Source organism: Spermophilus citellus (assembly GCF_964194105.1).
Source record: "Spermophilus citellus genome assembly, chromosome: 2".
Lineage (NCBI taxonomy): Eukaryota > Metazoa > Chordata > Mammalia > Rodentia > Sciuridae > Spermophilus > Spermophilus citellus.
In genome coordinates, this window is record NC_138183.1 from 53,740,613 (window position 1) to 53,766,397 (window position 25,785).

The window sequence follows — 25,785 nt, forward strand, 5'->3', positions numbered from 1 at the left end:
CATAGCTCTTAATTTTGTTGTTGGAATAATTCTAGGTTCTGAGTTCTCTCTCCAGAGGAGTTAAATAGACATCCTTTAATATTTCTGTAAGGGAACAAGAACCATAGTTACATTTGCATTTCCTAAATAACCAAGATTCCCATTCCTAAATTATGCTTTGATGTGACTGCAAATCCATTCCACAAGGTTGCTGAAACAGTACTGAGTTTTCATATGGTGCTGGATTTCAGACTCTGCATGTGATTTACAAGTACTGCCTCTTGCCAGGGGAGCAAGTGGTCCTGGTTACTGGCAGCATCCTGGAAGTGATTCCCAAGATAGGCACACAGCCCCACAGGTTCAGGTCCTGGAGTTGGAGAGAGGCCACACCATAAATAGGACATGAAAAAGTGCATTTAGTGAACCCCTTGTTTTCAGTATACAATCTGCAGTGAAGTTTTATAAAGGTGCTTAACTGTGCTCTTGCCTGGTAGTAATCTGTTGAAGGAAGCAATGAGAAAACCTTCTAGGGGTTCACCCTTCAAAAGCATAAGGAACATCCCCTTCACCCCAGTTCTCTATTTTCCAACAGTTACAAACTAATGAAAAGTGACATTTCAAATGTGAACTTCTAACTCCTAACCATGTTGTATATAGAGAATTCCACTAGCAGCATTTTCAATAACTTTGACAAAGGCAGTAGTCCCACTAGGAACCAATGCTATGTTTCATATAGCTCACAGTCACATGTGGTTTACCAACAGGGAAACATTCCAAGAAATTCATCATTAAGTGATTTTTGCATTGTTCAAATAGCTACTACGTTAGTGTCACTAGGCAATACAATCTTATGGTGCTGCCACCACATATGTGGTCTATCATTGACAAACATATTATGCAGCACACAACTTGATTAAAGGCTAACCTTCCAACTCTCTCTTTTTTTAACAATATAACTTTAGTTTCCTTTTCTTTAATTTTTGAATTTTATTTTTATTTGTTTTAATTAGTTATACATGACAGTAGAATGCATTTATGCACTTTTATATATGATACATAAATGGGACATGATTTTATTTTTCTGAGTGTACATTTTGCAGAATCATATTGGTTATGTAGTCACATATATACATAAAGTAATAATGTCTGTTTTATTCTACTATCTTTCCTATCCCCACATACCCTCCTCTCCCCTCCCTCTACTTAATCTAAGGTGATGCTATTCTTCCCTAGTGCCCCCTGCCTTATTGTGAATCAGCATCCACATATCAGAGAAAACATTCTGCCTTTGGTTTTGTGGAATTGGCTTATTTCACTTAGCACAATATGCTTCAACTCCAACCATTTACTGGTAAATGCCATAATTTCACTCTTCTTTAAAGCGGAATAATATTTCATTGAGTATATATACCACATTTTCTTTATCCATTCATTTATTGAGGGACACTTCAGGTTGGTTCTATAGTCTAGCTATTGTGAATTGAGCTGCTATAAACATTGATGTGGCTGCATCACTATAGTATGCTGATTTTAAGTCCTTTGGGCATAAACCAAGAAGTGGACAGCTGGGTCAAACGGTGGTTCCATTTCCAATTTTCTGAGGAATCTCCAGCCTGCTTTCCATAGTGGTTGCACCAATTTGCATTTCCCACCAACTCTTTTAATTACACTAATAGAAGCATGAATTTTTTTCATAGGAAATAATAGGAGCAACATTTGTTTCAACTCCACCATTTTTGAGATAGGAAAACAAAAGTTAAGTGATATAAATAAAGACAAAACTGCTGGTGGGACCAAAACCCGGGACTGGAAAAACACTAAAGAATTTTCTCATGTAAGGTTTTAGAGTCTCTTTGAATTGTTTTATTTGTTTTGTTTGGTTTGGTTTTTGAATTGGATCTTTACTTTTATAAAATTCCTTCATTTAAAAATTTACAAAGCTTTGTTACTCTAAAATTTTACTGAAACCTTTGAAGTAAGACCTGCATATACCTCCATCTCTCATGATATGTACATATAAACTACTGAAGTTGACCAGTCTGTGCTCTCTGATGAACCCAATTTATGGAACCTAGATATCCTTCTGACCACTAAAAAACAAAACAAAACAAAAGCCTGGTGTGGAGTCAAAATCCCCTCAGGTTTAGTCAAAGGTTGAAATGGTACAACACACGTGAAAGTACTCTGCAAGCTATGTATAAAAGGCTGCATATGTAAATTAATACTGTGATTATGATCCTCATGGGCAATTTTTTATTACTTCATTACTTTTGGTCTTTCAATAAGTACAACTCTAGATGCTGAGGGTACAGGATGAATGACAGAATAAAATAAAAAATTACAAAGTATTATGTACCAAAATCATAACTGCTATGTGAATAAATAGTGGTGGGGTGTGGGAGAGAAAAAATAAAGAGAATTATCTTGAATTACAAACTTGAGTATAAAGATCCTTTTCTACAAATGCCATTGCTGAGTAAATTTATATTCTACGCATCAAGTTTTTGTTTCTTTGTTTCTTCTTGACAGATACAGAATATATAGGAAGGAGCAAGAAAGACAAAGCCCCCACTTTGTCTTTAATCCACTATGAAAGATGATGCAGAAGACTGAAAGAGTCCAGAGGCCTCCCAATCTCTTGGGAGAAGCCCACGCCCCACATCTTCCTTCATAAAATCCACCATAGACATTTAGAAGGGATCTAGGGCTGGATCTTCTGCCACCTGTCTCAGCATTCCCCTGTGAATCCATGGCTATTCTCTTTCCTCATGCTACTAAATTCCTTACTTTGAAAGCAACCTTCACATATGAGACTTGGGCTCTGGTACAAGCCCAACCCAGGAAAATGGGTGGAGGGAAGGAGACTCCACTTACAAGGGCTTGCCACAGTACCACTTCCAGACCCACAGCTAATGCTTTATAAAAAAAGAGTGATGATTTCAAGTGACTCAGTTTGCTGATCACTTGCCTAGAGGCCGTGACCTAAGTGTATTTCTGGTTCCAAGTTCTCCAGATGTTCTTGATCCTGTTTGGAACACACATGCCAGAAACCCTGGAAAGCAGCAGCCTTTTCATAAAAATGGTTCTGACTTGGTGGCCAGATGGGAGCCATCTGTTATAAGGCACCAGCCTTCCAAAAGCCACCCTTATTACTGGCCACAGGGGGCTGGAGATCATGGTTCTTGAGGAGACTCTTTCACAGTGGGGTCATCTCTGACAAGCCAAGCCAAACACTGGTGAATGTGGCCCCACAGAGAGCAACTGTAATTCTTGACCCTTTGCTAGGGCAGACCTATTTCTTCCTCTAGAAAGAAAGGAACCTACTTCTCCTCACACTTACATATAATGTGAGAATCCCAGTGAGCATTTTTAAACTCCAAATGCTAATGTGTGGGGGCATTTTTTCAAGAATGACTCCTCTGACTAAGAGGGAGCATTCTCCCAAAGCTACCTACGTGAATCTTCCCTCAAGTTCTTCCCAACCCTTGCATTTCTAGGTTCCTTTCTTCAGATAACTCACGTGTTGCAGAAAATACACTGGGCTGGAGGTCAAGAGCCTGCCTTTCATGTTATTTGCTGTGTGAACTTGGGCAAGTCACAGAGAGGATCCTCTTGGGCTTCAGGCTTCCCATCCATAAAATGAAGGAGGTAGGCTCTGTGCCCTTTACCACTCCTTTGAGTTCTAGAGGTCTTGTCTTATGAAATTATCCACTTGACAGCTTCAGCTCTTTTATGATTTAGACATGAGATTTTTTTCCCCAAATTTCAGGTGTGAAAAAATACAAGAAAGTTTAGAGGTGAAATGATTGGGTTATGAAAGTTTTAACCTAATCATTGCATTAATTCCCCTGATAGGAATTAACTACGTGGTAACTGTAGGCAGATAGGATGTAACTAGAGGGGGTAGGTCTTTGGGGACGTGCCTTTGGGATATATATTTTTTCTCTGGAAAGTGGAGCTTATTCTCTCTCTCTCCCTCTCCCTCCCCCACTCCCTTTTCTGATCACCTTGTCCTAAACTACTTTCCTCTACCATACCCCTCTGCCATGATGTCCTGTCTCATCTTGAGCCCAAAGCAATGGAGCCATGAGTGTCACATAAATATCTCTTCCTCTAAACTGTTCTTGTTGGGTCCTTTGGTGGCAGCAGCAAAAAGGCTTACTAAACAAGCTACACTCTGATAGGTTCAAGAGTCAACCAGCAAAAGACTCCAAAGAGAAAAAAAAAGGCAGACTACCAAGCAAGTGACCTCATCTCAACCTGCCTTCTCTCAATGTGAGAATCTGAACATGGACACTTGGAAGCCGCCTGCCATCTTGCATTCTTTTCCGAGTGCAGGAGAAGTACCTTCTATGTCCTTTTCAGGAGTAGATATACCATTATCACTGGGTAAGAGTGTTTGCCTATCCCTCACCCAACAAGTGTGTATTAAATGTGTTGAACATTTTACTTTTATGTTAAAAACCTTTTGTGATATATGAGACTAAGGCTTTCATTGAGACAATAATTCAAACAAAGGTTATTATTTATCATAAATATTAGCTCTCAAATGACCTTTGCTTATTCCCATAGTTTGGAAAGATCTTTTTTGACTTTTTTTTTTCCAAAATCAAACATTAGTTCTAGATGACCTGTAAAGTTTTGAGAATATTTTCAGTACCATCACATCATTTTCTGGGTAGTTTTTTTTTTCCTCATTTTTTTTTTTTTTTTGTATACAGTTTTACCATCCACAAGATACTGGATATTGAGTTATAACTGAAAATTTTAGTTTTCACTTTCCATATGGTTCATATCTTCAAGAAACTAACAATCTAATGAACTTATAAGATAACATATTAATAATTTATAAATATTGAATTATCAAATATTCAAGAATTATAAATAATCAAAAACACATAAAATAACTATCAAAATAGAATAATTACATATAAGTCTTGATAAACATTAATTATGCCCAGTATTTATGACATATAAAGAATACTAAAATACCTTGAAAAGTACTGTTTGGGTTTGGTAACTATGCAAAGAATGCTCTTAAGTCCAGGACTGCACTGAGCAAATGAGACAAAACTAGGCCTGGGAGTCCTATTTGACATAATAAAGCTTGAAACTCACTATTGGGGCTTTTTCTACCTCCTGGGCTGGGAAAGCAGAAAAACAGGACAGAATATATCCACGGATTTCCTATTCCTCGATATCACATGATTTGACACCTATTCTTTAGCAGGTGTTGAATTTTGGTCCCAGAACCTATGTACTTCAGTTTACTATTAATCTCTCCCAATTCAAGCTCTCAAAGAAACCAAGACAGATTCCCAAAATCAAGTGAAATATTTTACAGATATAGACTATTTGTTGTTAATACTTTATTTGGACATGTTCCTTTTCCATAAAAATAAATCTCCTCAGTGTTTAATTTTCTAGTAACACTATCTCCAATTTTAAAGCATTCAATATACACATAAACATGTATGTGTATGAAGTTTGAAAATGATCAAAAATACAAACAATAATAAATAAAAACATTTTCAGTTTATATGCTATTATCTCCCTATTTTGTGGCAATTTTTATATAATACAGTACTCAGAGCTACCACCTAATGTGCACTGAATATGATTTAGGGGCTCAGCAGTAGAGCACTCACCTTGCATGTGCAAGGCCCTGAGTTCGATCCTCAGCACGACATAAAAATAAAAAATAAAAGAATATGATTTCTAGGAGGCATTACAGTACCCGATCTGAAGTCAGTACCTGATCTATAGTAACAAAAACAGCATGTTATCGGCCCCAAAGCAGATATGAAGACCAATGGAATAGAATTGAAGACTTAAAGACAAACTCAGAAACCTATAGCTGTCAGATATTTGACAAAGATGCCAAAATCATATATTGGAGAAAAGACAGCCTTTTAAAATTTGTTTTAATTAGTTACACATGACAGTACAATGACCTTGACATATCATACATTTGAATCAGATGGGATTTAATTTCTCATTTTTCTGAGTGTACAGGTTGCAGAATCACATTGGTCATACAGTCACATATATACACACCATAATAATAACGTCTGTTTCATTCTACTATCCTTCCTATCTCCCCAACCCCTCCTCTCCCCTCCCATCACTTCTCTCTACCTAATCTAAGGTAACACTATTCTTTTTTTTCCTTACATCTTCATACATGTATTTTGTGTAACAATGAGGGTCTCCTTCCACCATCCATGCAATTCCCTTTCTCCTTCCCTTTCCCTCCCACCTCTCTTCCCTATTTAGTGGTAATCTTCTTCCCATGTTCTTCCTCCCTACCCCATTTTGAGTCACCCCCCTTATATCAGAGAAGACATGCAGCATTTGTTTTTGGGATTGGCTAACTTCACTTAGCATAATCTGCTCTAAGGCCATCCATTTCCCTGAAAATGCCATGATATTATTTTTTTTAGTGCTGAGTAATATTCCATTATGTATATATGCCACATTTTTTTATCCATTCATCCATTGAAGGGCATCTAGGTTGGCAAAGACAGCTTTTTTAACAAACAGTTCTTAGAAAACTGGATGGCTATATATAAAAAAATGAAATTAGACCCCCATCTTTCACCCTGCACAAAACTCAAATTAAAATGGATTTAAGACTTATGAATTAGACCAGAAATTTTACAACTTCTAGAAGAAAACATAGGGTCAACATTCCCTTATATAGATGCTGGCACCAACTTCCTTAACAAGACCCCCCCAAAACACAAGAAATAAATGCAACAACCACTAAATCAGATGCCATTAAACTAAAAAGCTTCTTATAACGAAGGAAGTGATTAAGAGCATGAAGAGAGAGCCTACAGAATGGGACAAAATCTTGGCCAGTACTCCTCTAATAGGGGATTAATATCCAAAATATACAAAGAGCTCAAAAAATTAACACCAAAAAACAAATAACCAATCAATAAATGGACAAAGAACAGAAACTTCTCAAGAGAAGAAACACAAAAGGCCAATAAGTATATGAAAAAATGTTCAACATTTCTAGCAATCAGGGAAATACAAATCAAAACTATACTAAGATTTCACCTCACTCTAGTCAGATTGCATGCTCAGCCTCTAGTCAGATTTGCAGTGATCAAGAATACAAACAACAATAAATGCTGGCAAGATTGTGGGGAGAAAGGAACACTTAGACATTGCTGGTGAGATACTGCAGACTAGTACAACCATTCTGAAAATCAGTTTAGAGATTTCACAAAAACTAGGTCTGGATTCACCATATGACCCAGCTATCCCACTCTTGGATATTTTCCCCAAATATCTAAAATTGGCATAATACAGTGACACAGCCACATCAATGTTTATAGAAGCACAATTCACAATAGCTAAATTATGGAATCAACCTAGATGATTGCCAATAGATGAATGAATTAAGAAATAGTGAGATGTGTGTATTTACACACACACACACACACACACACACACACACACACACACAATGCAGTTCTACTCAGCCATAAAAATCAATGAAATTATAGCATTTGCTGGTAAATGGATAGAAATGGAGACTATCATGTTAAATGCAATTAGCCCAACTCAGAAACTCAAAAATGTGGAAGACAGAATAAAATAAAGGAAAAAGGGAGAGCAGGATAAGATCACATAAAGAATCAGAGAAGATAGTTCTAAATGAAGTTAGCCAATCCCAAAAAAAACAAATGCCGAATGATTTCTCTGATATAAGGAGGCTGAATAATAGTGGGGTAAGGAGGGGGAACATGGGAGAAATAGATGAATTCTAGATAGGGAAGAGGGGTGGGAGGAAATGGAGGGGGCAGGGGATTAGCAAAGATGGTGGAATGTGATGGACATCATTATCCAAAGTACATGTATGAAGACATGAATTGGTGTGAACATACTTTATATATTACAAGAGGTATGAAAAAACTGTGGTATATATGTGTAATAAGAATTATAATACAAAAAAACCACAAAGTAACAAATTGGCATGAACATACCTTATATACAAAGATATGAAAAACTGTGCTTTATATGTGTAATAAGAATTGCAATGTATTCTGCTGTTGTATACTTAAAAATGAAATCAATTAAAAAATAATAAGTAAAAAGGAAACAATCAATATAAATAAATAGAGAAAGGAAGTCTAGTAGAGGAAAGAAAGGGAGATGGGGAAGGAAAGGAGGGAAAAGGGGTAGGGAAAAGGGGAATTATGAACTGAAATTGAATTCAATGCATCTATGCATTTGTCAGGATGAACCCAACTATTATGTGTAACCATAAAGCTACAATAAAAAAGAAGAATATGCTTAAAAAATTGTGTTAATTCTCAGAGTTACTTGAGTTTCATCTGAGAAACTTGGCAAATTGTGAGACTAAATTTTAAAAGCAGGCCAGTGTACTTTGGTATTCTAAAACTGCCCCTGCATGTAATTTATCACACACAGTACCAGTTGTGGAATTATTCTTTGAGTTTAAATTTTTAATAACATTAATATATGGGTTGAAGATTTCTTCTGAATATTGTGAAGAACAAGAAATATTTATTCCTTGTTAACATTATTTTATTTGTTTATTCCTTTTAGTTATATACACTGTTAGAATACATTTGACATAATCACAAAAACATGGACTATAATTTTGCTTTAATTCAGTCCCCAGTATTTTCCCACTTCCCCCACTGTCCTCCCTCTTTCTTCAATTTTTTTGTTTTTAATTAGTGTCTTGTGGATATACTTGATGACAGAATTCACAGTGGTATATTCATGTATGTATGTATGAAAGCATGGTCAGATTCATTCCACTGTTCTTCCCTTTTCCTGTCCCTCCTTCCCATCAACCCTCTTCATCTACTCTATTGATCTAAGAAATGTTTATATTATCTCTATCCTCTATACCATTTTCTAAATTTTCAGAGAAGGAAAATTATGTTAAAGAAAATTGACATCAAGGTCAAGAACAACCAATCGAATAATGTAATGATGACAGTGAAACATCCCAGAGGGAAGAGTAGCCAGCAAGAGACATGAAGCTTGTGGTCTTCAAGTTTATCCAGGTCCTTCATGGTTGGATAAGGTCACATAACTAGAAATGCCAAGTGAGGCTTCTAGGTCAGAACCCCAAATTGTTGAGGTGGGACCTCTCAGAGCACTCTTCACCTCAGGGAGAAGTGCTGGCAATACCAGGTGGGGATGCTTCAGTGAGCCCGAGTCCCCTTCGTGGACTACAATGAGTGAGTCCCCCCTCTGACCCCAGTGGCTCCTGGCTCATGGGATCATTGCTGCATTGAACTCCTGACATTTGGGGTGATAATACCATGCAATAAACTACAACCATGATATGAAGCCTATCCTAATGTATTCAAGATGATGGGGGCAATAAAGAGCTGAATCATGCAGGGCCTCAACCCTGCTAGGGAGTTTGCATCTCAGGCTGAGAGCACAGGGCTCTCTCCAACTGAAGCTGTGTTTTAATCACGTTTGCATGTTGCTATTGATCACTTTGACTGCAAAGTACAGAATGGATTAGAAGGGCACCTAAAACATATCTCAAATTCCTGAACTGTGAAGGCTTATTTAACCATTTTACCCACTACCCAGTCCTTTTTTTTTTTTTAACATCTCTAGCCTTTTTTCTCTGTTTTCAAGTTACTGGCACAGCTATAACTTGCCTCAGAAAAACTGAAATGCTCAACAGAGAAATCTAAGAATATTTTAAAATCTCATGTCTAATGTAACCTAAATCTCTCTCAATGAAATGAAATTACCATTCCAGTTTTATCATATCTTCTTAATCTTTCTGATAAGGGCAAAATATGGTTTCTTTGAATTTGAAGCTAAAGAATGACGGGCTAATTTCTTTGAAATCTGATTACTTCAGATTCTGTGTCAGACGGTCTGAGGCCAAATTATTATGGAAAGAGCAAGTAAATTGAGCCAGAATACTTCATAATTTCCCTTCATTAGCAAGTTTTGCAGGCTTCACTGAATTTAATGAAAGAAGTACCATGTAAATCAACTCTATTTTCCCCAGGGGAAAATTTAAAAAAAAAAAATTCTCTTGGACCCAAGTATGGCGTGTGTGTCAACATTTAAACATCAGAACATTTAGCTTAATTAAACTCCTCTCTGGTTCCCCCTTTACTTCTATGGCTGTGTTTAAGGCTTTAAGACATAATCCTCCCCATTGCCAGACTTTCCCTTGCATGATTACATGGGCTAAGGGTATAAATCACAGATTTGAGGGCTAGAAGAACACAGAGGTATAAATCATGAACTCTGGGGCTTATCTAAACCACCTGCCTCATTTTACAAATAAGGTGAATGAGGTGGCAAATTACACTGGGTATCTTCAGGAAATCTGAATGAGGAAAATGATCCTTAGTCTTTCTACATGTACCCTGAGATGACTTTAACATACCATCTGTTTTTGCATTTTACTACATAGCAGGTTAACAATTGGGTAATATGGCACCTGACTGAAAATAGACTAATGAAAGATATAAACTACTCAACATATAAGCAACTGTTTAAAAGCCATTTGCTGGGGGTGGGAGGATCCACTTCACAGCTAGTTATCAGTGGTAAGCATCCAAACTGTGTTCCCCTAAACACCAGTGTTCCATGAAGTTTTTCTACCTTCTACGGGGAAGGGAAGTTCTGTGATCAGATGGATTTGGGGAACCCAGCTTAAACTATGTTAAAATGTTATTGTTCATTCTGATCTTATCTTCAAAGGAAGTGCTTGGCAAAATTAATCTTAGGCTCACAGCTCCAAAAAGTTGACATTTAAGCTTTAATTAAACATTTGAAAATGGAGAATTTCTCTATTTTTATATATTTTTTTCTACTGCTGTAATAGCCAGATTGTTTCATTAATTTAAAATATATAAGAACCTACAATAATGTCTTGTTTCAGCAAATCTAGACAAAGTTTTAATGATTTGATAGTAACACAAAACAAGTTGTCTTCATTTTTGTTCAAGATAAAGTAAATCAGTTCTGAATATCCTGTTCACTTGGTACATATGTCCCAAATGAGGTAGTTAAAATGTTGTCATCACAATATAAGCATACAGCTAAGAAAATAGTTGACATAATCACAGAACTCGCCTCATGCAGAATGTAAGAGATACAGGGAGGCTTAGGTCAATCTCATCCATCTAAGGCCCTTAGCTCCCAGAAGAGAAAACTGAGGCTACTAGAAGCCATGGAACGTATCCAAGGCATTTTTCATATGCATAGGTAACTTGGTTTTACATTTATTCATTATTTTATTGGTCCATTTATTGATTTGCTAAAATCATCTTAGTTTCAGGCCATATATCAAGCACTGAAAACACAAAGATGAACATAAGAAAGTTCCTGCCTCAGACACTCATGATTCAGTGGTATTCCTGCAATTTATTTATATTGAAATTAAAAGTAATAAGTAAAAAACACAGCACTTTCAAATTATTTCCCTACACTTCTATGCTGTTGCGGTTGCTCACATCATGAGTATGTTTAGAGCAGACTTATTATATCATGAAGTGCTCTGGTAGATCTGTTCCAAGTCCACACTCAGTCACATCACAATCAAGTGAATATTATACTATGGAAATTGGCAATTGCTACTAAGCTGGATTTTCCCCCCTCCTAGGTGATTGTTCAATATTTACCACCTCTCTACTGAATTTGACTAACATATATAGAGTGTATTTTATTGTGGTATAGCTTATGGTAGGACTAGGAATTCACACATACATGATCTCATAGTCTCTTCTAAATAAGTCTTTGAGACAGACTTGGTGTCTAGTAGAAGACACAGATCTGTGCAAAACTAACCATAATATAAAAAGTCCTCTGTTCATCGTATGATCAACGGTATGGCAGTTAAAAGAGTATGAGAAGAAGGGAGACTGAGCCTGGAATTAGTAAAGTCACCCAAAGATCATGCAATTGCTAAAGATCATGTGATCACTAAAACAAGGGTCAGTGTGCCTCTAATTATTCTTGCCACTGTGCTCCATATATCTACCCTCCATTTGCTGAGTAACTATGTCCCAGACATGAAGCTCCAAAGAAAAAATATGTTAAAGTTTGAAACCTATTTGGTTTGCAATCTAAAAATCTTTGTACATAAAATATGTCATTATTTACTTGAAACTAAGGGAGATAGGTATGATGGGGGGGGGGAGAACAAAAGCCAAGGGACATGTTGAGGCTAAATACGGTACAGACTGGCATAAGCTGGGCATCCTTAGTGAAGTTACTTATTCTTCCTATACTTCTATCATCTGTGACATGAAAGCAAACTCTACCTTGGAAAATTAAATATAATGCTGTACTAAAAGCACATGGTTCATAGTAGGGGCTCAATAAAATGCCACTTCTTGTCCTTCAGCTTCATGCTACAGCAGTGGTCTGCATTATTTGCAAACCTCTCTAGAAAGTTGTACAGGCCTCGGGGTCTCTGCTGTCCATTCTTCCCAGTATGCTTGATGCTTCATTGTCACCGCTGACTCATCCATCTGCGCACCCTGTAAGCTCAGGGACTATGTCTATTTTGCTTACCAATTTATGCAGAGAGATCAGTACAGTGCTTAACAAATGATTGGTGCTTTTCAAGTATTTGCTAAGTACATGAATGATCCAAATAGGTCTTTTCAGACTGCTGGTTATACAAGGTACATCACTTTTTTATATCACTTTGAAATTTCTGTTCAATTTTCTTCCTTTAGCCAATGCTTTTGTAAGCTCTGTTGCCTCAATATTTCTTCTTCTAGCAAATGATACTAGTTTCCCACATTTTCCAAGAAAACGTAAGGATCAAGTTCTTAATCACAGCATGTCATGCATCAAAGCGCCACTCCACAACCCCTGTAAGACTGGCAAACACTAGTCCCTACTGGTGTCAGAGGGGATGTCAAAGAATCCTAGGCCTTAAGTTAGTAAATTTGGCTAAATTGCCATCTAATGTAGTTACATAATTTTATTTGTGTATAAAACCCTTTTGTTCCTGGTTAAAATGAAACATTTCCTCTGCAGTTGAACAAAAACTGCTTTTCCCTAAAACACTGATGAATTCAATGGTCCATATGGACTATTTCTTTTGTATATAAGTGATTATATTAACAATCATTAAAAGAAATATTTTCTTTTTACTTGTTCAAATATTTACATGGTATAGCTTAATTGTTTTAAAACACTATTGGAATCCTTTTTTTCCAACTTTAATATTTGCCTTTTTAAGGCCACGAAGTGGGAAAACAATATGAATGTAAAACCTAAGTGTATTTAAATTAAATAAAATCTGACCCCAAGGAACCCCGTTTCTACATATGAAGAATCTGTTTTTCACATAAGTGTTCTTTCCTATGGTAAAGCTGGATTGCACAGAAGGCCTATTTGGGTCTCCTAATCCTGTTAAAAAAAACAAGGTTAGTTTGGAATAGTCTGAATATTGATGCTTAGGTACTTTTGTCTGCTATTGCAGGATACATCAAAGAAAGGTCAAGATGCTATATAAGCTATGGAACTGAGATTTCCAGCAGATTTTCTATAAGAGTAGAAATAGGGTCAGATTTTTAGCAAGCATCCATACTTCAATCCAAATGCTAATTTGTGCTACAGTAAGAGTTGGTTGAGGGATAAGAAAGAAAGGCAGATTTGTGTAGGTAGAATATGCCCAGATGGGCAGCACCATTAGAATTGGTCAGCACAGATTTCTTTCACTAGTTCACAGAAACGAATGTAATACTTTCTATTTGTAGGCATTACAGTATCCTGTCTTTCTTAGGCAATTGTGACCTTCAACAAGCATTTATAGAACAACCTTTGGGTGAATCATATTTCTATTTGTCCTGTGCTCTTCATGTACTTATAGGCTGTCAGAAGCTTCAGCTTGACAAGCAGGTCACAAAGGCAGGACAAGAAGCTAGAGTCAGGGTAGAACTGGGCTGGACTTAAGGGTGGGTCTGGAGCTGAGGGTCAAGGTGAACTCACAGAGGCTGAGCAATTCAGAGAATGGGAGAAGAGATGCCAAAGGTCAAAGCTGGCAGTGGGTCAGCAGTCACAGTGCAGTGACCAGGAAGTGTGATCTGGGGACAAAGAATCTGGGTTTTAGCCCAACTCTGCCATTTCCTAGTTATCTGGCTCTAAGTAAGTTACTTCACCCTTCTGCACTGTGACTCTGTTTCCAACAGAATAGAAAACAACGTGAACTGCTAAGTCCTCTTTTGGACTTTGGATAAAAATAAAAGTGCTAATCACAATGAACATTGGCAGAATCCTAAGTATCTTATATTAATTAATTCATTTAATATTCATAATAACCCTATAAAGCAGATACCATTATAATCCCCAAGGCCACACAGCTCATGAGTGACAGACCTGTAATACACAGCTCAAAAGTCTACTCAACATGAGATCACATATACCATAAAGTAGCTTATTAAAATACTGTGTCCACATACATTTTAATAATAATAGATAATGTCTTTAAGTATTTATGAGGAATGGGGGGTCACACTCATTATATCAGGTATAATGTATGTAAAATACCACAGTCCTTTAAGTTTACTTCTTTAATAAGCTCCATACCACAGATGAGGAAAATGAGACAGAGTAAGGTCACACAGCTCTTACGTTTTGGAACCAGAATCTAAACTCAGCTCATTTTTTTTTTTTTACCTAATTCCAAAGAATGTTTAGTCTTTTATTTCTTTGACAAAATTGAGACTATCAATAATGTCCTCCCTCAATGTTCTCTTCCTGCCCCAGATTCCTGCAAACTGGCACCTGCTCTTAAGTCCCCACTTCCAGGATCAGAGGGTAAGTCATTGGTCATCCTTTCCATGTAAGGTCAACGTTTTATACTTTTGCTCTGATACACACACAAACACACACACACACACACACACACACACACACCCTCCCTCTCTTGCTCTGTCTCACTACCCATCCCCTCCAGCCATCAGTCAACTTCCTCTGCTCCTTCTCATCTAATCCTATCTGCACAGTCTCTCCACTCCCTATCAACTTCCTTACCATCCCTCTACTCCTGAGTCCCTACCTCTGCTTTCTATCTGCTCTTTTCTACTCCAACTGCTCTTTCCCAGTTTACCTCTGGCTTCCTACCTGCCCACACTAACAGGTATTCTCACTCCTCGTCCTACTTGCTCTTTCCTGCAGGCTGCAGCAGGCCCAGGGCTCTCCACCTCCTCTGGCTCCTCTGTGATCCCCTCGGCTGGTCTTCCATGTGCAGGGTTCTCACCTCCCTGCCTTTCCTCTGCCTGTCCTCTCCTCCTGGAATGCCTTTCCCTGCTGTCACACCAGTCCTCTAACCAGTTTCCAGCGAAGGTAGGTTTTCTTCCTGGAAAGCTCTTCTGAATCGGTCCCTCATCTTGACATTATTGGCACCTTCTCCATGTCTCTGCGATATGCTAACTTTCTATTTTAATTTCTTAAATTGCTTATTCTTACAGGAGGCTTCCTCAATGACTGTAAGAGTCTTGAAGACAGGGACTGTCTTATTCATCTTGGACCGGCTCCAATCTTGTCTAAACACTAGGACAAAACAGCGTGACTGGGCCAAGATTTCGGTTTTGACAGTTATAGTTTTTATTTTTAAAAAGGGACTATTTCTCCTACGTAACTCACGATATGTATATAATTTTATCCTTAGACTTAGTATTACAGTCTCACATTCAGTTCTACTTCTTTGATCATATATTTTCCCTTTTTTAATAAATATGTTTTACTTTGTTCTTCTTTCCATTCTAAAGGCCTAGAAGCTGCCTGACATACCATTGGTTGTGAGGGGTAATCACTCTTTTCACCTCCCTGATACCTACTCTCTTTCTTCCAGCAATGGAAACACTGGTGGGATTCTCAATCCATGTATCCCACACTCAGGTCTAGGTGTGGGAAAATCCTCAAGACAATCAGACAGTTACTCCCAGGAATTTAAAATTTTGGGAAAGTGAAACAGAGGGGGAAAGTGATTAAAGCTAATTCATCCTAGAAGAGATTTCCCCTAGTTCCTATGACCTGGATTCTCCTTCCTATGCATTTCACAGGTTACTGGTAGCCTTCCAGTACATTCCTTAAACAAAGGTTCAAGGTAAGCAAACTCTGTTTCTGTTGCTTGCAGACAACTAGCACCACATGATAAATAAGTATTCAACAGGCATCTGCTGAATTAATAACAACCAAGGAATATTTGATTCAAAGGGAGGTTTTTCCTAAAGTAAAAGAGACCTACAAATTCCCAGGTACATGAAGGACTGGGAGGAAATTCATGTTCTAAAAATCAAGATGATGAATACAGAAAGAACCCTGGGGCCGGAAGAAAGAGGATCTAAGTTGTGCCTGACAAAGGGACTTGGCTCAGGAGACAGACATCCTTCCACTTTGTCTGATCCTGGAACCACAGGAGATAGGTAAGCTAAAGAAAGAGCAAAGGAGGGTGATCAGGCAGGATGACCTTGACTTTTATTAGGGAAGGAGATATTATGTGGGGAAGATTTTAAGAGATGTATCTGAAATGATGATCCGAGAAGCATATCAAGTAGTCAAAGATGACGAGGATCGCTGGAGACTTGAAGACAAATATGAGTATCTCAAATTATTAAATCCTCAACAGTAAAGCTTTCCCATTGCAAGTATAACTAAGATACATGATGACTGACGAAAATCTTAATGACAACTGGGAAAAGTACTCTTTGGGGAAAGTAAAGGCATTTTCTTGGTATATTTCTTGGGCAGTATCACAGGTTTCAGCTAGCTCACTAGATCCCACAGAGGTTAACTTTCACAGCCACACATTCTGTCATAGGCTTAACCCGGTTTAGTCTCTGGTCCACACAATGAAAAGATAATAGGATTTAGCCATAATTCATGTTTTAGACATTTGAAAAAACAAAAAACTGTAAGAGGACTGCTTCTTCTAGCTTAATGCTACTGTGCAGCATGTGGATTATTTTTGTGTTCATTGTTACAATCACACATTGGATTCTACTGCTTTCAGATTCCTTTTGGTATTTGGTGAATGTTACTTTTTCTTTACTCATCATCATATATAATAAAGACACTATGCAGAGAACCACAAAGGGGCTGGATGTTTCCCTAAAGAGGGGGCTTTTCAGATGTGCTCTGTAATTTGTCATCCAGAGGAAAGCGTGTATCATCACCGCTTTAAAAAAAAATAAGTGAATTACATCGACTTGATGCACAGCAGGCTCACAGCGTTCATGAGCCTTTGTATTCCACATATGCTTGCTCTCTGTGGTCTCCTCTCGAATTGTCCTAGGCATCCAGGAGATAAAGCAGGCAGGAAAGCAGGAGACGTCAGAGCAAATGGCTCAATAGGTCACCTCACTCGTGAGACACAAAGCTAGAAATCTACCTTCAGACAGGAAATTAAATACTTACAAAGAATCCACCAACCCATTCCACAGTCTGACATTTAAGACTTTTCCCCTCATTACCACTTCCCTTTCTAAAGCATTCAGCCTCCCTAGATGACTTCATAAAATCAGATTATTATTAAAAGAAAAAAATACATGTAGCTAAACATACCCTAAGGTTAGTGAAATTCTCTCAGTCTGTATAAGACACTTTCTTCTTTCTTTCAAGGAAGGTTACTCAATTAATAGAGCTTTACCTGTGAGTTCACTACCATTCTGCACTTTGTTTGGTGTCACGATCAGCAGCCTAGGAGTGCTTTGCTAACAAGCCACTGTCTTTAGTTGCATGTTGTGTACCAGCTCTGTCTCCACTCCCCAAATTCCCTACACAGGTGTGCTAACCGTACTCTGAATCTTTTCTCTCGTGCACTCCTTTCTTTTTGAATGCTGTGCTTTGACTTCCTAGAGATGTGGGTTTCCATTAAGGAATGACATGGTGCTTGAACTTCTACAATCATGGTTATATGTGGACATGTGCGCACATGTCTGCAAGCATATGTGCATATTAAATATGAATTCTGTAAACAAACGTCTGCTTCCACTTAGTGGGTTAAATTTGCCTTTGTTTGTTTGGATTGCTAAGAATGGGAAGGTTAGGACTATGTGAGTACCTAAGTGGTCCAATTTTTATTAATAGAAAATATCTAACAGCTTTTATTAAAGGAGAGTGGCCCAGTTTTATTAATGGAGAATACCAAGCCCATCCTTACTAATGACATCAACAGCAGTGCCAGTTGTTCCAGGTGACTTTAAAGCACAGCTGTCATTAGGGCATCTTTGGTTGCAGGTAGTAGCTGGAGGCAGTCACTAACTTAGAACATCAGATGCTGGAAGACAGGAGATCCAGTAAGAGAGAGGTGATTTTTTTTCATGGGTCTCCATTTGTAATGAGAATATATTTTTCTTAAAATAATACTAATTTCCATTTGTGAAACAGCAGCAGGTACTGAGTACTGTGTGTATTACATGCATGATCATCAAAAGAACCCTTCATGGCAAGCATTATTTCTCCCCTTCCGCCCCGCATGGAATGGTTGCACATTAATTTGAGAGCTGGCATCTTGTTTACAAAGGCAATGAAACATGGGTGTCACTGTGTTGGGGATCCTGCCAAGAAATATTTTTATTTTCAGATACTTGTATTTAATAAATGTAGAGCCACTTATTTAGAATTAACAAGTAATAGATGTTACTAACAGATGTGTAAATAAGACTTCCAACAAATTAATTTCCTGGCTAGAGTATTTAGGAGGGACAAATGTTCTCTTTTATAATATAATACATGTGTGTTCCCTATGACAATATATATGAAGCTCATTGTTAATCACAACAAAGGCTGCTTCATTCTTTATTCAGCAAGATAATTGTGCTTTATAAAATTGTTACCAACACTCTGGTTTGTCATGAATAATATCAAAAATGAAAAGTCCTTAGCCCTACCCTCAGATTCTAATTGGAGAGCCTATTTTTAGACCAATTGGCTTGATTCAATAGTGTTTTTATTCGAGTTTCAGCTAGATTCCAAACTGATTGGGACAAAGCCAACTCTATATGTTCCTTTTCAACATGCAGATCCAAGGCTAATGGCACCAGTGGAATGAAGAACTACCCTGAGACCTTCACTATCAAAGGGTCAATTTTTAGGCAGCATGCCTGCCCAAATGAAAGTTTATGTAGGTTCTTATCTGAAATAGCAAGAAGGTTAAATCAGAAAGTAACCTAAGCTGTTATCTCCTGTTAAGTAGAATTACTTGTACATTGTTTGTAAATAAAAGGGTGGGCATCATCCTTCTGTGGCTTATGTTACCAAAAAGATATGCAAAAACAAATGGGTATTACCTCAGGGTGCTTGCTCTGCACAATTATTTTAGTTACCATAAAAATGCAAAAAAAAAAAGTGGTAGTAAGAGGGATACAGGGAATGAAATGTGGAACACAAAGATCTATAAGGAGGAGAAAGTGGGGAACTAAGGGAGGGGAAGGAATAGAAAACCGATTCAAAAATGGTTGGCAACTAACAAGCAGCTAAAAGCACTTTGGGATTCAATATGGGAAATGAAACCCATCCATTAAGAATGCTGAGTGGCATTCCAATGACCTTTCAAAAGCATGGTGCAATGTTAAAAGTTCTCCAAGAATCAATTGTCTTGCCCAAGGATCCCTGTGTTTTTAGTCTTTGCCTCCATGCTCATTCTGAACAAACAACAAAGACGTGGACACTTGAACTGAAAAGCAGCACTGAGGTTTCATCAGCCTCATGTCCACCCTGTGCTGAAAGGGTCTCTGCTATCCCCAAACCCATCTTGTCTAACATTCTGGTCTATGTGCCAGGGAAGTAAAAGCATTAAAGGAAAAAACAAGCCACGGTCTGCACTCATCCTCATAACTAATACAGAGTGTGGTCTCTTAATGAAGGCTGGAGGCAAGGGCTGGGTGGAAAGTGAATGAGGAACTAAAAACAAAAGGAAGCTTGCAAAAGATTAAAAAAAAAAACCTAGAAAAGTAAAAACATTCCTCAAACACTGGTAATTTAGAATGTGATAATTTAACATAGATGAGACAAGTTTATCCATGAGAAAGGGAGTGATAAAAATATTAGCAGTAAAAAAAAAAGACTAATGTTTACTCAGTAATAACAACTCACATTTATAGAGCACTTACTTTGGGCTGGGCACTATTCTAAGGACTTAGCACAGCCCTCTGGCTTAGCTATACATACTATGTCATTTTAGAGATAAAGAAATTGATACAGTGTCCAAAGTCCTATTGGTGGCAAAGCCAGGATTTGAACCTAGATCATCTGATTCCAGAACCAGCATTTTTATCCACTATGCCACAAATAAGATAGTATGTTTACATTTTTAGCATTCTAACTTCTATTACAGAAAAAAACTACTAATTATAAATGTACCTCCTCTATTAATTTGAGCAATCTTGGCAGGGCCCATCCCTGCATGCCTTCGGGGAAGAAACAATCTGTCAAGAAATTGGCAGACTAAAAATTAGAATTAAAACAAATCACTATAGTTTTTTAAAGAATACAGCTGAAGTTACTTGAAATTTTACTCATCACTATTTTCATTAATTCAGACCAAACTATTCCCAATTAACCCAAAAGAAAAGGGTTTTAGGAAAATGCTGAAATTGAGTATTTAATTTCTTTAAGTTCAAAATGTAGTTTCCTCCTTAGAGAGTCTTTCATTACATTATACCTTTGTTTCAAACACTGTGCCTTGCATTCCACCAGCTTTCCTCCTGTAATCTGCAGAGATAATGTAGTAATTAGCTTAGTGCAGGCTGGGTATCCCTTTTCTGAAATACCCAGGAATGTTTCAGATTTGGGAGTTTTTTGGAATTTGGGAATATTTGCAAATACATTACTGGCCGAGCATCCTGAATCTGAAAATCTGAAGCCCAAAATGCTCCCAAATTCCAAACTTTTGGAGTATCATGACGTTGCTCAAAAAGTTGTGGATTTTGAAGCATCTTGATTTTGAATTAGGTATGCTCAGTCTGTGACATCTGTCCAGTAAAAGCAGGCCTAGCTTCAAAGAAAACCTTCCTGTTACCCATGCCTTGACCGGGTACAACAAGGAACAGTGAGGTCAAAGTGGTTCTCATGTCTTCTTTCCAGGCCCTGAAGGAAGAAGGGGTTTGAAGGAAGCTACTTAATCAAGAAAAGGGATATGTAAGTACTAATGCAAAGAACAATCAAATAAAAGAGTTTGCTGGCCCTTAACTTCTGTTAAGCAAAGAAGAAAATGGAGTCAGAGATGTTCATTACTCCCTAGACAGCGCTAAGCAACACATTCTGAATGTGAGAAGGAATCCCCAGTGTAGAAAAAGAAATAAATATAAACAAATTGCATTCCTCTTTAAAAACAGTTAACCTCTTTATCCCAAGTCTTCTTTCAGCTACAGGAAATTTTGGTCCTGAAAAGGATGTGGCTTCACCTATTTCCTTTTTAATTTTGTCATCTCAAGGATTTCGAGTATACAAAAAATACTGACACGTGTACTTTACTAAATCACTTCAAAATGTTTAAATGAACTTTTCTGTCTACCTATAAGAGCTTGTGCCTGAACTTCAGAGTAATGTGAAAGATCAGGATTGTAAATGGCCTGTCTCATTTTTTAACCTTGACCCAAAATTTACCACTGAACTAACAGCATTCAAATCAAACCTCTCTGCCCTGTCAACTTTATCTTAAATACAGAGAGCTAATTCTCAGACATTATGTATGGTGCTGTGAATTAGTATGTACATTTTGCTGCATATAGCCAGAATCTAATAGATACATTCCTAAATTGCATTGAACCATCTATTTATTATAGTTACACATGAAAATGCATAGGAGCTATTTTATAATTGTTCTTTCATTGGTGTCACTTTAAACGACTGTTAGTATGGTTTCTCGGTCAGCAGTTTCATTGACCTATGATGCTAACTGCATAGTAAAAGGCAAAAAAAAAAAAAAAGAAAGGTTATTTGAGATAGATGTTACACAAATATCCCCCAAACAGCAACTACTCTACTCTGATGCATGGACAGAGCCACTCTAGCTTTTCATAGCTGGTGTCCCATGTGATTGGCCATAGTGGCTGTTCAGACTAGTCAATGCCTTTGATGAACCTATAGTTAAATATTTGGAGGATCACCCTACCAGTCATAGACAAGGACCAAACATATTTATAATATACATAATTACATATGCATAATATTATATATATATATATTTATATATCTAAATATATACATTTGTGCCAAGGTGTAGAAATAATCTATAATGAGGAGAAAAACACAGTAAAGTATCACTATGGGTCTACAAATGGCAGGAAAATCAAATTTAAAAATACCTCAATAAAGTTACTTTCTGAAGACCTCTCTGATTTCTCTGAAAATAGTCAAAGTGAAGGTATGTACCTTATTAATACAGTGATCCAGATTTTAAGGAATATCTCTTATTCCTAACTACTCCTCAACTGAGGATCTCACAAGATGTGGGTGCAGTTGTTATAATGAAATTCAGGACAACAGGAAATTTGAAAATGCTAAAGAACACAAGAAACATTCTCCGAATGTAATAGTCTATTTAATTAACAAAAGCTATCAGCCAAAGAATACTTGTATTAGAAAAATTTAAGGAATCAACCATCCCCCAGCACACCAGCATTAATAACAACAATGTAATTCTTGCAAGAAAAGTAGCTAAAGGAAAGGCTAACAGTGACCAAGATTTCTGACACTGACAGAATCATTTCAATTTTCATTAGATTGGAACAGGTTTCTTGAAAAATGGAGATTTATGACCAAAAGACATGAATGAAAGAACACTTCTAATACCCAAAGAATTCCTATTTGAATAGAACTCTATGAGCTATTACAGGTTCCTATTATTTATGAAAAAACCAAAAGGCATGGATTTCATCCTAACTTTCACCAGTGTATTAGAGGGACACATTTAATCTTAGAAAACATATATGGAGGAAAACCCTTTGAAATGAGGAAGAAAAAAATCCATAACCCAAAATATAATTGAACATGTTGAATAGCAATGAATGTCACACTTTCCCCTAACTTCATAAAAGGCCAGATGTGTGCTACACCCTTCTGCATGATTTCATAATTCTTACAACTCCACCCGACGAGATAACCCACCAGCATTTTTATGATCTTTCTTTCTTCCATGAAGAGCTGCTATTTAAATCTCTAGAGAAGTAAATCCCACACTAGCAAGAATGTATTACTTGCCTCTATCATTTTTTTTAAAGAGAGAGTGAGAGAGGAGAGAGAGTGAGAGAGAGAGAATTTTTTTTAATATTTATTTATTTATTTTTTTAGTTCTCGGCGGACACAACATCTTTGTTGGTATGTGGTGCTGAGGATCGAACCCGGGCCGCACGCATGCCAGGCGAGCGCGCTACCGCTTGAGCCACATCCCCAGCCCCTGCCTCTATCATTTTTGAATACAGCAGTGGGATAGATGATATTATTTATAGCCCATAGGTTGGCTATTCACTTCAGAAAACTTATCAAATTCAAATAGAGGAATACTCCTCTCTTCATATTGACAATTTCTATTCCCTTTCATTTTCAAATTCAGAAAAGAGTTACGTATAACATGGGGAAGCAGCATGGATAACATAATGAAAACAGATTCGGGAATGACAGAAACCTGGGAAATCTCGTCTTTGCTCCTGTGCCACATGCCCTCCCAGTTTTCTTTCTGTAAGATATGGGACACTAGCATCTACTTCCCAGATATTAAAAAGACCAAGTATGAGCATTTGCCTGAAAAGAAACAAAGTTAGCAAAACCATCAAGGGTGATTTTTTTAAAATTCTTTCAAAAAGGATGGCTAAGAATAAGCAATGTGAATGATATTAAATGTATTTTACGCTAATAAAATACTAGAAGGTTCCCATTTCTTAAACAAATGGGAATTGCAGACAACACAGCCAGGGGAGATAAACTTTCACATGACTCTGGCCCCCAGCAAGAGGTGTCCATGCTAGCCACAATTCTGCTCTCCCACAACTGGCCACACGAACCTGGCACAAAACCAGGAAAAGATCATCTGTGTGCTAGAAGAGGGTCTTCCTTTCTCCTTTACACACACACACACACACACACACACACACACACATTAGGTTTGGCCTATGAGAAAGTAGGGCCTCTCACCTGCAGAAAGGGCAGGAATAAACATCAGTTGGGTGGAAGGAAAGCTGGCAGAAAAGGCAGCACACATCCTGGCATGAGAGAAGGAGCACAGAGCTCTTGGACACTGGGGGTTTCCATTCCAAAGAGGATGAATGGGAAGGCAATGCTGTAGTTTGAAAGTCCCTTCCAAAACTCAGGTTGAAATTTAATTGCCACTGTAACAGTGTTGAGAGATTGGACCTCAAAAAGGTGACTAGGTCACGGCACTTTCCTCATGAACAGATTAATGTTGTGATCTCCAGGACTTGATGGCTATAAGGACAGGGAGTTTGGCCTCCTCCCCTCACACCACCTTCTGTGTGTGTGTGTGTGTGTGCAAGCTGTCCCATCATGTGATGTTTCCACCACATAACATACAAGAGGTAGGCCCTCGCCAGATGAGGCCCCTTGATCTTGGATTTCTCAGCCTCCAGAATCATGCGCCAAACTTCTGCTGTTTTTAACTTACCTGGTCTGTGGCACTCTGAGACAGCAGCAGAAAGTGGACCAAAACAGGGGCAAAGGTGATATATAATGTATACTGGGGGATTTGGAGACCTAACTCATGTTCCCCAAAGGCACCTCCAAGTTACAGCAAGAAATTTTCATGAGTTAGCTGAGTCATTCATCAGAACATTTTTTATCTAGTAAAGAAAGTTACATGAAGAGCAAAATGTACATGTAACCATAGGGTCCAACCAGTGCTTGAACATGAAAACACCTGGCACAAGAGAAGGACTTCATGAAGGCCAAGTCTTTCCAGTACAGCCCAGGCTCAGATTGTCAGACGATGTGAGGCTTGCTAGCAAAAGTCACACAAGCATGTATGCATTCTCAGAGGGAGTTGAGAACATGATTTTCAGCTCTCCTATAAAAGTGAAATTGTGTAAGAGTAAAATCAAGGATTTTCAAGTTTTATTTTTTATTTTTATTTATTTTATTTTATTATTTTGTTGTTGTTGTTGTTGTTGAGTCCTCAGGCAATGCAGTGGGAAATTGGAGTTACTCAAACAGGGGCCATCCAGAGAGGGACTCCAGAAGATATAAGCTATACCTTAGAAGATTTGGCTTCTTCAAAGTCTGAGAACAGGTAAACATGGAATCTCAAATAGTACTTTAGATGGCTCCTGAGTTTTTCCAGGTGGTAGTTCCATTGTCCTGAATCAGTCCAAAGGTTGGAATCTCATTACTAGGCACTTCTCAGCCCCACCTCCCTCCACATAATCATGTGGCACTGACCACTTCTTTAATAGGAATGTTGTATTTCCATTTATTACCAGATTATCATGGGAAGGACAAAGGTTTGGAATGATATCAACACTGCTTCTAGACCAGGAATACACTGTGTACATGGAACTGAGAAGGAGTAATTTTCTCTGAGCTTCAATTTTCTTATATTTTAAATGGGGCTCATAACATATTGTGAGAATAAAACATATCCAACAAACTCCTAGTAGTGTCTAGGATAAGAAGAAGCACCTCCAGATTTGGATTCTAGACCCTTTGTCTCTACACTTTATTAAATTCTAAAACCAACCAAATCCTAACAAAAGGTTTCATGAAGCTAAGAAGTGTTTGGGATTTTTCTGTCAAAAAAATGATGTTTCCTACATTTAGTGCATTATCTCCTTTGTTTCTGAGGTTTTCTATAATAGT

At 37.6% G+C, this 25,785-nt stretch overlaps 2 protein-coding genes across 2 annotated transcripts in view; one reads left to right on the plus strand and one right to left on the minus strand.

Moving 5' to 3' along the window:
* Positions 1-25,785, minus strand: part of LOC308639959 (uncharacterized protein) — a 459,919-nt gene that overhangs the window by 356,812 nt on the left and 77,322 nt on the right. The window lies entirely within an intron of this gene.
* On the plus strand, positions 11,847-16,883 carry LOC308641517 (uncharacterized protein; the record flags this gene model as incomplete). The annotated part of the gene is made up of 5 exons (XM_081280201.1): positions 11,847-11,861; positions 13,902-13,931; positions 14,743-14,793; positions 15,154-15,321; positions 15,447-16,883. The coding sequence occupies 5 exons, from the start codon at positions 11,847-11,849 to the stop codon at positions 15,684-15,686; spliced, it is 504 nt and encodes a 167-aa protein (XP_081136327.1). The 3' UTR covers positions 15,687-16,883.